Source organism: Maylandia zebra, linkage group LG20, assembly GCF_041146795.1.
Source record: "Maylandia zebra isolate NMK-2024a linkage group LG20, Mzebra_GT3a, whole genome shotgun sequence".
NCBI classification, from domain to species: Eukaryota; Metazoa; Chordata; class Actinopteri; order Cichliformes; family Cichlidae; genus Maylandia; species Maylandia zebra.
In genome coordinates, this window is record NC_135186.1 from 15,015,955 (window position 1) to 15,029,217 (window position 13,263).

The 13,263-nt window shown below is 44.4% G+C and overlaps 1 protein-coding gene across 2 annotated transcripts in view; it reads right to left on the minus strand.

Annotated features, from left to right (window-relative positions):
• Positions 1-13,263, minus strand: part of klhdc8b (kelch domain containing 8B) — a 280,867-nt gene that overhangs the window by 95,145 nt on the left and 172,459 nt on the right. For both annotated transcript variants that reach the window (XM_004565463.3, XM_014409271.3), the window contains one exon: positions 474-638. In XM_004565463.3, coding sequence (XP_004565520.1) covers positions 474-638 — 165 coding nt within the window. The remainder of the gene's footprint in view (positions 1-473; positions 639-13,263) is intronic.

The following is a 13,263-nucleotide window of genomic DNA, read 5'->3' on the forward strand; positions in this document are numbered from 1 at the left end:
AATTCATCTGTTACAAAGTTAAAGTACAGAAGCTTATTTAGTTGATAATGCTAGCTGTGTTTCTGATCTGAGCGTGGTAAAAGCAGACCAGCAGCAGTTTGTCCACAATGTGCATGTGCAAAGCACCAGAAAAATAACTGCTGGCCTCTTGCCCAGCTTCTGTCATTGTAAACAGGAGATAGACACACTCTCACAGACAGACAACTATACTTTGAGACTGATGTAAGAACAGCTTTCAGTAGAAATACCAAATGGTAACACAAGATGGCAGTGATCTAAAGGTTGGGTGCACATATTAAATGACAGTTAAGGAGCTTTAAGACAACGCTGTCTGAGACTAAAAGGAGAGAGATCAGCCTAATGGAGCACCACTGGCAGGAAGTCATGTATTTCTCTACAGCTTTAAGGTAAATGTCAGTATATGCTAACACGCACATGCTAGCAGTATAACATCTGCATGATGTATTTCCTACCCATCACGTAGATTTTGGTTCCTCTTACGAAGGGCGTGGCTCCATACCGCGGTGTGGGCATAGATGTCATTGGGTGCCATTGGTCCTTCTCTGCATCATACACCCTAACCAGGGCCTGTGGTGTTGTGTCTGCACCCATGCCCCCCAGCGCATACACTTTTCCATCTGCAGAGAGAAAAGAGAAAAAAAAGAGCTTATTAAGAGCTTTTTAAAGGATCTCATTACACTCTACTCTTAGTTCAACAGTGTTCAACTGTGGTCAGTATATTTGTTCTCAGCCTTGTTAAGCTAATGTGCAGTGAACTGAGGAAAAAACGCTGCCAACACCTCTCCGAAGGGCCAAGAGCTGCACTCTTTCATCTCGCCATTTCTGCTCTACCTGTCATGATGGCTATCCGTCTCATCCGTCTACAGTTATCCAAACAATCTGCAATATCTATATCAAAAAACTGCCACACGAACAACTTTTTTCCACAAGGACACACACAAACACTCCTAAATGCTGCAGTGTCATTACAGAAAGGCAAGGGGGAAAGAGAGGGGAAGTGCTGAGCCAGCAAAGAAGGTGCTCCTGGTGATATACTGCAGGAGAAGGGGAAGAAAGGAAGAGGGAAGAGAAAAGAGAACAAAACGTAACAGAACAGAACTGATGAGAGATGGAGATTAACAGCCCATTAGTGCTCTAAGAAGTCGTGACAACTTAAATGTGGAGAAAGAGAGGGGGACAAGACTAGAGGGAACAGAGCAACTCAGTGAGCCAAGCAGATGGTGAACCAAGGAAGCTGTGACTTAAACTGTGAAGAATAGAGCAATAATAAATATGTCACTCAGAATGCTATCCTCACACAGTTCAACACTTAGGACTGACTAAATCCTATTTTACTATTGTACATGGAACAAGTGGGGCAGCAAGAACACTGTCATTGTGCATATCATGTGGCAAGACTGGAGCAAATATATACATATATATAAATATATATATGTATATATATATATATTTCACTCTGACGTTGCAGGGCGTCGTATTGAAAAAAATTAAATGAGTGTTTTACTGCTTTCTCCATACCATTTATTATTAAATATTACTTTGAGCTTGGGTCCTTACAATGAAGGTCAAGGACAAATGCTTCCCCAACCTGGGTACCAATGTCCCTGAAGGTGTAGTATATTGTTGTAAAGTTTGAAGACCATTCATAAAAATATGACATTTTTACTTCTTTTTTTTTTTACTTTTTTAAAATCACTGAAAAATAATAGTAAAGGCAAAAATACATTAAATAAAATAAATGCACACTCACTTGTTTAGGTAAACCTGCAAATATCTAATCAGCCAATTACATGTCACCAACCCCCAGGGCACACAGAACTCAACTTGAACTACAAGCATGTAAAAATGGTCAAGATGACCTTATGAAGTTGAAAAACAGAGCAGATAAATGGGAAAGAATAGTAATTTTTTTGACTTTGAGCATTAGAAGATCATACAGGGTGCAGTTCCTGTCAGCTAAGAACAGGAAACTTTATCTGCTATGCACACATGCTCACCAAAATTGGACAATAGAACATTGAGAAAACTTGTTTAATGAGTCTGTTTGCTGCAACATTTGTGTTAGTGTAAGAATGTGTTGCGAAAAACATGAAAGCATGGATACATCCTGCTTTTTATCAGCAGTTCAGGCTGGTGGTGGTGTAATGTTGTGGGGAATAGTACCTTAGTACCAATTAAGTCTCATAAAGTAAAGCCACAGGCTACCTGTGTATTGTTACTGACCATGTCTCTTTATGACCATAGTGTACCCATCTTTAGATTGTTGTTTCCAACAGGATTTTGAGTCATGTCACAAGGCACAGATCATCTCAAACTGGTTTCTTAAACATGAAAATGAGTTCCCTATGCTGACCAACAGATGATCAAACAGTCACCAGATCTCAATCCAACAAAGCACCTTTGTGATGTAGCAGAACAGGAGATTGGCATCGTGGATGTGCAACTGATGAATCTGCAACAATTGTTTGATGCTATCATGTCAATATGGACCAAAATCTCTGAAGTTTACTTCCAGCACCTTGTTGAATCTATCCCATGAAGATACAAGACCAAGACATTCCCCAGCAGATCTAATCTCTCCAGCAAGTCCTGGGTCTGCCTGAGGCCTGCCTAGGCATGCGTTTGGGCCGGTGCTTAGTGGGGTTGATGGCAGTCAGAGGTGAAGGTTCTACCAAATAGACTTTTTGTAGTCTCCATTGCATTCCATAAATATAACTTGATACATAATTAATATACTAATAATAATTATAATTTTGGCATGACTTGAATTTTTCTTGTTGAGTATAGCATAAGCAACACAAGACAGTGGCATGTTAGCATGGACCTGACCCATGATAATAATCTTTAGTTGTCTTAAGGAAACTGTTGACTTTTATACACAAATAAACAAAAAACAAGAAGGAAAAAGGGGGAAAAAAACAAAATGAGAGACATATGTGGAAAAAAATTAGCTTTTATGCTGGGCCCATTATTCAGATGGGGATAATGCTCTTCTACTGCCTGGTTGTTTGGTACGCATGGTCCACAACTGAGAACAAGAAGTCTGTGCAGAGGGTAAATTAACACAGCCAAAAAAATCCCTGGCTGCCCTCTGCCACCCCTGGAGACCATCGCCAGATCCTCCTGTCTCAGGAAAACGAGGGCCATCACAGGTGACCCCTTGCACCCCGCCCACCACCTGTTACCTGCTACCCTCTGGTCGGCACCTCAGGTCAATAGGGTCCCACACCTCCAGCCTCACAAACAGCTTCTTCCCCTGGGCCATTCGCACTGTCAACAAACACTATCCCCACACCCCACCCGTGCCTACCTCTCCAATCTGTGCCATGGTCTGAGTAACCCTCATCACTCAGGCCACTCTGAGCACTTTGCTCTCCATTGTGTGCCTTTCTATTGTTTTGTACACATTCCTCTAGACTTCCTCTAGTTATTTATTCCTGATGTGTTTACTTTTTATTTTTTTACTCCTGCACAGTTCGTGTGGAGTACTCTTAATTTTGTTGTACATGTACAATGACAAAAAAGAGCTATTCTATTCTGTTCTATTCTATGCTATCCTATATACCTACTTCAGCCCTATAAGCACTTAAAAACTTAGAAAGTATTGCTTTGTTGCAATCAATGAAGAAGACAGGTTAATGAAAATGGCACTAGAAGAACTTCAGACCTGTCACTCTGTCAGTATTCACAACATGAGATGCAATCTCCACACTGTCAAAACATAAAGGTTCACCAAGTGAAGGCTAGCAAAGACAAGGAAACGATGAAGTGAATAACAATCTCCAGGAAATGAAGGCTCCTGTGTTTAAGTTTGTGTGCATGTGAGTGCATGTGCTGGATCCTGAATCCCCTTTCTTTTTCTACTAAGTGCTGACACCTCACAGTCTACAATGACAGACAGATGCACACTTCAGAGTGAACAATGTGAAATCATAACCAGTCTTGAAACCATAACTAGTGTTGGTTTCCCTTTGTGAGGGTGCACCTGTGCCTGCGTGTGTGATCACGGCAAAATTCAGTGCTGTTATCAGAAAGACTGGAACATTAGCTAACTGCATGCAGAAAACAAATGTATATTAGATTTTAAGGTGAACTGTGGCCTGAATGACGACTTTCTAAATCCTAAATTGATATTCTATAAAACAGAAAAGAAAAACAAAGAAAAAGAATATTGACAGGATGCTGAATTTCTGATCATTTCTGTGTGCGAGTGCCAAAGGTAAAACAGAAAAGATAACACAGGGAGAAATAACAATCAGGCAGGTGTATGTGTTAGTGTCTGTAAGGGAGCAAAGAATTTTACATGCAGGATGTGTGTAAAGTAATTCAACAGTGCACAAAGAAAATACCTGTCAAACATTCTGTCTGGCTAAATTACTTTCACTTGAGCTTTAACACTTTGCCGCAGCAGCATGATAAGACTTTCCTAGTACAATGAAATCAGAACCTACTTTCCCTGAGATTAAATGTAGGGAAAATCATTAAACATGCACGGAGGAGAGCCTGGATTTGTAATAATTCCCTTTAAACATGCTCTCTGGGGATGGTTTGGTTTTATCAGACAATAAATCAAAGATGCTGTATGCTGCCAGGATTTCACAGCAAATACACCAAATGGGAAAAGACAAAAGATGAAGCCACACTTGAACTATTTTGTATAAATTAGTAGTACTCTGCATTACCTACATTTGAAGTCTTGATTTATCAGGGTAAAAACCCAATGGACTAATGCACTAGGCCCTAATCCAACAATACAAAGTTACGACCAACTGATTCAGTAATTTAACCTATATTGTATCCATTTTAAAGGTGGTATAACGGATAAATCACAGTTCAAAAGAAATCACTACTGTGGAAAATTCAAATTGGATGCATTAAGTGGCAAGACTAAAAGTCAACACTGAGACAAAAAGCTCAATGCTCTGCACTACACGGAAGCAATGTGTGTTTCCACAGGAACTTTCCCCCAAGGAACGAAAACCTTTTGAGGAACGTTCTCCCTGTGTTTTTAACTAGAAGATCCTGCACCCAAATTAAGAGAGAGGAGTTGTACTTTCAGAAAAAAAATGAATGTGGGGCTTACACGCTCACTTATGGTACAAGTCTACTAGCAGTTTTGATAGGACTGTTCAACGCATCCTTTTTTAAACCTGCAGTCAAACACATGTCACATATGGCAGACAATTTAAATGGAGAATCCCAAGATATTTTACAGATCTAGAACTAAAGTAAGAACTTTGATTCTGCTGTGGAAACCAAAATCACAGTGCACTGGTACAAAAGATGACTACGCACACGACTGTATATAACTCCAAACCAAATGCATTAAAATAAATCTGATCTCTTCACCTGATTTCTGAAGCCAGTGTTCAATAAACTGTACTTAGTTGTTCATAGAACTACATACTAGGGCTGGGCGATATGACCCAAAATTCATATCTCGATATTTTTTAGCTGGATGGCGATATAAGATATATATCTCGATATTTTTTTTTAAAGCCATAAGTTAAGAACAAAAAGAGAGTTCTTAGTCACACTGTGTCCCAGATGTCACACGGGCACTTTTATTTACATACAGCGTAGATGTACATGAAGAAATTACTCAAAAATTAATTATCAGCATTTATTAAATAATCATGGTCCATAAATAAAAGAAAACAACGTTGTTTTTGTGCATAACAAAAAGCTCACAATTGTGCAGTCAAAATGTAAACTAATAGACGCTGAGCTTAATAACAAAGAGACAGATTTCACAGCTGCACCACGTCTCTGAACAGGTGCCATTTGTGGTCCTTATACACACACAGTACGTATCACTCCGCAAGGCTCCTCCTCGGTAGCCGTAATCCTCCGACAATCCATCAAGCGGTGCAGCTCCGTAGCTTAGCAAAGTTATATTAAAACATTTGACAGATTGCTGAGCGCTGTGTACCACATAAAATCGGTTCGCGGTCAGTAAGCACAACCAGAATTCATACATAAGGTGGACTGTCGATTTTTGAGAAAATGAAAGGATTTTAGGCCGTGCAGCCCCTCCGGGCTGCATGTCGTTAGCGCGGTTAGCTCGTTAGCGCGGTTAGCGCGCTAACACGTTGACGCCGCCCAGCCCCACGCACGGTAACTCGCTAACGGAGATTTTCCGCTTTCATCTTGTCATTGCCTGCAGGTGAAGCTATGGGGGAGGCGGAGTTGTGTTCAGTGAAGGAGAGGCGAGGCCGAGTAACGTTGCGTAGAGACAAAAGTGGACGAAAGAGAGGCAAACCTGCGGCTCCACAAGTATAATTATAACGTAACATAGACTATATCGATATAAACGATATTGTCACATCTTATATCTCGTATGAAAATATATCGATATTTTTAAAAAACTCGATATATCGCCCAGCCCTACTACATACACTATACTCCTATATAAACTCTCATCCTCCCAACGACCCTGAGAAGGACATTTATGATCTTTTTTTTGTCACTACCCAAAGCCTGTAGGAAAACAGTGAGAATAGAAAGATAATAAGTGACAGTGAAAACTTGAAATACAGGCCATTGGACTTTTAGCTTTTAACACATTTCACTTCTTCAATTTTAGAACAACTGCTGGGATGTCCCAGTACTGCACCTTTAGTGGGGGCTCTTCCCTTGGAAGTGGCCCTAAGAGTTGTTAACCCACTATGGATCATGAGCCACGGTGTGGGAAAAAAGTTACACTCCTGTCACTGACAGGTCTAACCTCTGTGAGAAATTGCCCCACCCAACCATCATGTGAACTATTCAGATTACCTGAGATGATAGTGGCAGTTTAAATGCCTGAAAAGGGATCTCATGTGCATTCACTTTTACTTTTCTCTCAGACCATCTCTCTTCTCTGTCAAAATTGTAAACACTGGCAAAAAATCTTGACAGAGTGTCCTTTCTCCTTTAAATGCACGCCTACATCTAAGTCTTGTCCTGTTGGGGTGGGTCTCCTATGCTGCGTCATGTGTTTGTGGAGACGGCTTACTGAGTGGTATAGAACAGCGGTCCGCAACCCACCGGGCCTCGGTCCGTGAGTCGTTTGGTACCGGGCCGTGAGAGTTGAGGCTCAGGTGTGAAATGTATGGTTTTCATGGTTTTTAATCGGTTTTCAGCGTTATTTTGTTATCGTTTTTATCGTTTACTCGGTTTTCCTGGGTCTTTTCACATGTGTTATGAATAAATTTTCTTTTTTTCGGTACCAGTACTAGTTTTATTTTGTTGTATTTATCCGCGACACCTTAAAGGCCGGTCCATGAAAATATTGTCGGGCATAAACGGGTCCGTGGCTCAAAAAAGGTTGGGGGCCGCTGGTATAGAACATTCTTGTGATGTGTGTTTTCCACCAGGAATGGCATGTGTGCTCTTGTGTTCTGGCCCAGCTGTACTCAAATTGTGCCCTCTAATTAAGGAAACTGTGGTCTATTCTCTGACCATCACCCCTGGAGACTCCATGGCAACTGCAGCGTACCCTACACACAGTCTTTATGGGGTGGCTGTTTGGCAGGTTGATGCTTGGCGAGCAAAATCTGTCACCACTCAATGCCAGACCAATGAGTCATTACCTGAAGCATCATCAAACACAATGACGTACACAAGTGCAAATATGCCAGTGATGGCAGACATGACACACTGTGGATGTATGCGAGTTACTGCATTTATGTTTTTATCCTTCTCTTTTGTAATGTACTCAGTGTGCTGCTCTGATTCCTCTTCAGCACAACATCTTTCATCACTCTCTGTCTGTGTCCCTGTCTTGATGATCTCCCGCTGCCTGTCCCTCATCATTATTTTCCTTTGCATTTTTGCTCTTCTCACTGCAACTTTCACTTTACTTTCATCATTTTCCTTTCTTGTCCCCTCATTCGCTTTAATTGACTGTTTCATCCGTCCCCTCTTGGCCTCCCTTTTTCTCCTCTTGCCTATCCTTTTATCCTTTTATCATTCACCCTCATCTATTTTTTTCCCCATTACTCCTTATCCATTTGCATCCCCCACTAATGCAGCGTTCAGCCCTGGTATTGGATGCGCTGCCATCATGATAGCACAGAAGGAACAAAATTATAGAAAATATGCAACCGATTTTTTAAATGCTTTTTTTAAACCACCCACTATCATCAGCATGGAGAAAATGGGTTTTAGCTTTGAAGGTTTTTTTTCTTACATCAAAACATGTTTCTGGATTGAAAAAAAGAAGAAACTTTACTTCCTGAGCTTCCTATGTTTTCAGCATGGATGCCAAACTGTAAAACAGACACTGTAGTGTAGTGCTTTCATTTCATGCTTTTTGTTCTTGGTCGACTACACTGAAAACACAACCTTAAACAAAACCCTAATATGGATAGTCCTCCGCAGTGTCTACTATCAGACTGTTTTCTAATATCAAAACCCAGTAACAAGATATGGTGAAAACTGAGTTATGCAAACAGGTAAAACTCCATTAACCACCAAAGATAATTGTATCACTATTCCATGCACTCTGTAATTGAAAACTCAGTTCAGTTTGACTTGTGAATTTAATTTGCTCTGTGCCATAAACAGGACATCAACAGAGCCATTAATAATAAGTTGACAAAAAGTTCAACTTTTTCAGGGCTGTGAGTTGAAAACAGATAACAATGTTTTCCACATTGTTATCTGTTTTTACACTGACAGCAAACCATATACCACTCAATGTCTTAAATGCAGCAGAGCTAACAATATAGATATTTTCCATCACATTATCTCTGTTAGTGTTGCTGATCTGTCTTGCAAACAGAAGCTTCTTTCAGCTACTTCCTTATTCACAAGTGGTCGCCACAGCAGATTTTTACACCCTTCCTGATGCAAGCCTCCTGGGGATTTGTGTTTTCTCTCTGGTCTCAATCCAGGGATCTTTTATGTGATAGACAAATGTATTAGACACTACACTACAGAGCCACCATCTGGTATGTTCCTATCTTCTAGCATGATGTCACCCACCATAGTTATGCAAATCATGGCATCCTGCAAAGTTTCCAAAGTTACAGAAAGAAAAATAAAAGTGAAAATACTCAAGATCTCTTACTGAGTGTCACGGTCCGTGGAGATAGACCGTGTGGGAATGTGTGTGTTGGACCCAGACGCGAACACAAGCGAAGATGCAGGAGTGGATTAAACAAAAGCGAGCCTTTTATTATGGCTGATAACAGAACAAACCAGAGCGAGGGCAGTATAAGGGTAATAGTTCAAACAGAAAACCTAAACTGGACATAAACTAAGAAAAAGCTATGGCTGGAGATACGGAACACAGGGGGTGGTAACACAGACGACGCGACACAGACTACATGAAACACAGAGACTAAATACACAAGAGGGATGATCAGGGGAAGTGGCCACACATGGGAACACAGCTGACACAGATAAACATAACAAGACATGGCAGGAGTAAACAACACTGACGGGAGACTGTCAAAGTAAAACAGGAAGTACACAGGTGCAAACAGGAGGAGAGAGAGAGCACGGGCATAGTGGGCTGGGGAAACATGGAATGAAACAAGGAGGGGAGATGAGGGCTCACAGATACATAGAGGGGCACACAGGGGATAAAAGTCACAAGGGGAAGTCAAATAAGGAACACCACAACAGGACAACTTAGGAAACATGGCCTAAATAAGGAACGAAATACAAAAATACAAGAAACTAAGAATACTGGGCCCACATGGCCCAGTACCATGACAACCCCCCCCCCCCCCCCCTTAAGGGCTGGCTCCAGACAGCCCAAACACAGGAAAACAAAAACCAAACAGAAAACGACCCAGGGCGGGCGGCGGGGGCCCAGGACGGAGGGCTCGGAACAGAAAACAAAAAGGAAAGCACAAGGCAACGGCGACGACGTGGAAACAGTTCAGGGGGCCGGCCGTGCGCAAGGCAGCGGCGGCGGCGAAGGAGACGACGGAACAGTTCAGGAGGCCAGCCGCGCGGAAGGCAGCGGCGGCGGCGAAGGAGACGACGGAGCAGTTCAGGAGGCCAGCCGCGCGGAAGGCAGCGGAAGGCAGCGGAAGGCAGCGGCAGGCAGCGGCGGCGGCGAAGGAGACGACGGAGCAGTTCAGGAGGCCGGCCGCGCGGAAGGCAGCGGCGGCTCTCCAGTGTTAGGCGTGCTGGCCATGGCCCGGTGGGCACAGGACCAGACGAGGCAGGACCAGACGAAGCACAGGCTGAAGCTGGACCAGGAGGAGCAGAAGCCAAAGTCGAAGCTGGGCCAGACGAGGACGAGGACTCTGAGGCCGGGCCAGACGAGGACGAGGCTGAAGCCGGAGTCGAAGCTGGACCAGGCGACGGTGAAGCAGGAGCTGAGACTGAGGCCGGACCAGGCGAAGCACAGGCTGGAGCTGGACCAGGCGGCGACATGGACGGAGACACGGAGGCCGCAGCTAGCGTGGATGAAGACACGGCTGCAGCAAACGTGGACGAGGCTGCCGGTGGAGCAGCTGGTGGCTGAACGGGCCCCTCGGACCCTCCAGCGGAGACAGGAGGCTGAACGGGCCCCTCGGACCCTCCAGCGGAGACAGGTGGCTGAACGGGCCCCTCGGACCCTCCAGCGGAGACGGGTGGCTGAACGGGCCCCTCGGACCCTCCAGCGGAGACGGGTAGCTGAACGGGCCCCTCGGACCCTCCAGCTGGTGTGGCGTGAAGTGGTGTTGCTGCTGCAGGGTGCCGGAGTGGCACACCCAGGCATTCAGCTACGGATGCAGGATGAGCAGTTATGGAGACCCCTGGCAAAACAGAGAGCTGAACAGGGGGCTGAGCCGTTACTCTGGCAGAAGAAAGATGCCGCTGACTCTCTGGGGAATGTAATGTAACATCACATGGTTCATTTCCCACCAGATCGCCCCTGAAAACATTAGTCATTTGGTCACTGTCGGGTTCAGAACCCAGAACAGAAATGTCCATGGCAGTCTGAGAGAAAGTGGTGTCGCAGCCAAGTACTAGGTGTGTGTTCCTTTCAGAGGTCTGCCCGTCATTGTCCAAATTCATATTCTGGTTTTCCTTCACAAACATAAAGCCAGAGTCTTTATTCTCAGTCTTTGGTTCTTTTATCTCAGAAGCAGAAAAACACAAACTCAGATTGGCTGCCTCACTCTCACCAGAATTACATTGATTAATCTTGAACACACAGGCAGCGTCTACCCCATAATATTGCCCAGAGTCAGTAACAGTCTCTGCACCATCTCTAGCGGAAATCTCGCCATTCTTAGCAAGCAAGTTAACTGTTATGGACAAACCCTGTTCGAAAGGTGGACCCCCAAGGCTCTCAGCACTGTTTATTTCCTCTGTCACAGGAAGACAACGTGACGTTTCTTCAGTCTCCACCTGTGACAGGGTTTCAGTCACCAAAGGGGCTAGTTCGACCACATGAGCTGTATTTATAACTGAACCGTTCCTAGAAACATGATTAATCAGTTCACGGCTAGGTTCCTGGACATCCATTAAGTTGGCACAACTGGTCAAAGAAGACACATTCACATTCATTTTGCAGTCATGTGGTGGACTTGTAACCTCATTAGAGTCTGTGCTTACACGTACAGCAGTTACACTTCCTTCTGATGGGACGGCTGGCACTAGGTTAACGCCAAGAGTCTGAATACACTCTTCTGTGAGTGGTTTGACAGAGCCAGTAGCTTTAGCAGTGACCATATTACTCACAAACAAATCAAAAGAGATGCTGTCAGAGGGGATTGAAGCCTTATTATGCTCTGACTGACAGGAATCATGCAGCTCGGCCTGGTATTTGGCAGTCTCAGGCCTGCGTTCCCCAGCTAGCCCCCCACCAGAAGTTGATTTAGACAGAGACTCTGAGTCATCTATGAATGGAAGTGCAGCTAACGCAGTGTCTGATAGAGCTGTGGCTGCCAGTGGTGGTGCAGACTGTGAGCTTACTAAATCAGTAGTGCTCCCAACCAACACCCCATCCTGAAATGAGTTAGAAGAAACAAAAGAACATGATTCCAGATTTACACAAACTGAAGGTAAAACATGATCATTAGAGACAGTATCGGAGGCCCAGATCTCAGCCCCAGCATTCACTGCGCCCTGCGGGGTGCTGGAGCTACGTGGTTCAGACATGTGTCCCCCATCTTCTTTGGGGGGGCACAATTCACTCTTAGAGTTCAGAACATAACCCACATTGCCATTACTGTCCTCTTGACTTGGGACACAAAACTCAGGTGAATTGTGCTTATTGAGTACAGGAGTGAGAGCATCACTCAGAGGCTGCTTTGAATTGTTCTCCTCTGGTTTACCTAATAATTTGGTCTCACACAATTCATAACAAGTAGTAGAGTCACGAGATGAACGAGCTGAGGAACAGTCAGGTTGATCACTGGGTACAGACAGGGTGTCATTATTTAAGTCACACCGCTCATGACCAGAGGTTATATCACCACCCTTCACACCAAACATGAGTTCGTGATCAATACTTTCGTCGTTTAGCAAGAGAATGGGTGGTGTTGAGGAGCACTGGGTAGCTATCGCTCCTCCACCACATGTAGAAATTGTCTTTATCTCTGGAGCGTCTGCGAACCCTTCATGACAGTCACATTCCAGCAACTCAGGAAGACTTTGAGGCGAAAGATTGTCACTAACCTCTATTATTAACGGAGTCCGAGAGGAAACGAGGGTTCCACCAACCTCCAGCTGCTGCAAGGTGCTGCGGCGACGTGGATGTCGCCTCTTCCTTGAGGGAGCCACTGAGGCTGAAGCATTGGCTGTTGGGGAGGTGAGGGGTAGCAGACCCTGGCAGCTCCGAGGGCCCCCCAGAGCCAGGCGTGTTCCCCGGAAAGAGCGCTCATCACGATCAGGGGCGAGCCACGGCTCCCTCCCGAACTCTTCCTCTAGCTGCGCGTATGCGGCGTGCTGCTGCTCCTCGAGATCGACATCCAGGATCCCCACAGCATCCTCGTGATGCTCCGTGGGGGGCGAGGCGGTGTTCTGGGAATTTCTCCTACCCCGTAAACCATCCTACCCGTAGTTCCTGAGCATGTGCGCGCATGCGCACAACACAAAAAGGGAAGCTAAGCGCATCCGGCTGTGATTTCACGCTACTCCATTGTCATATTTGCAGGAGAATAGGTAAGTAGTAAGTATTAGTACTTTTTATTGACGTTGATACTTGATTTTTTAAGCCTTTGTGATTGTTTGTCAATATTAAAGTGAAGTCGCTATCTGCTTTCTGCACAAAACTGTCGAATTTGCAGATTCGGTGAAGTCTGCTGT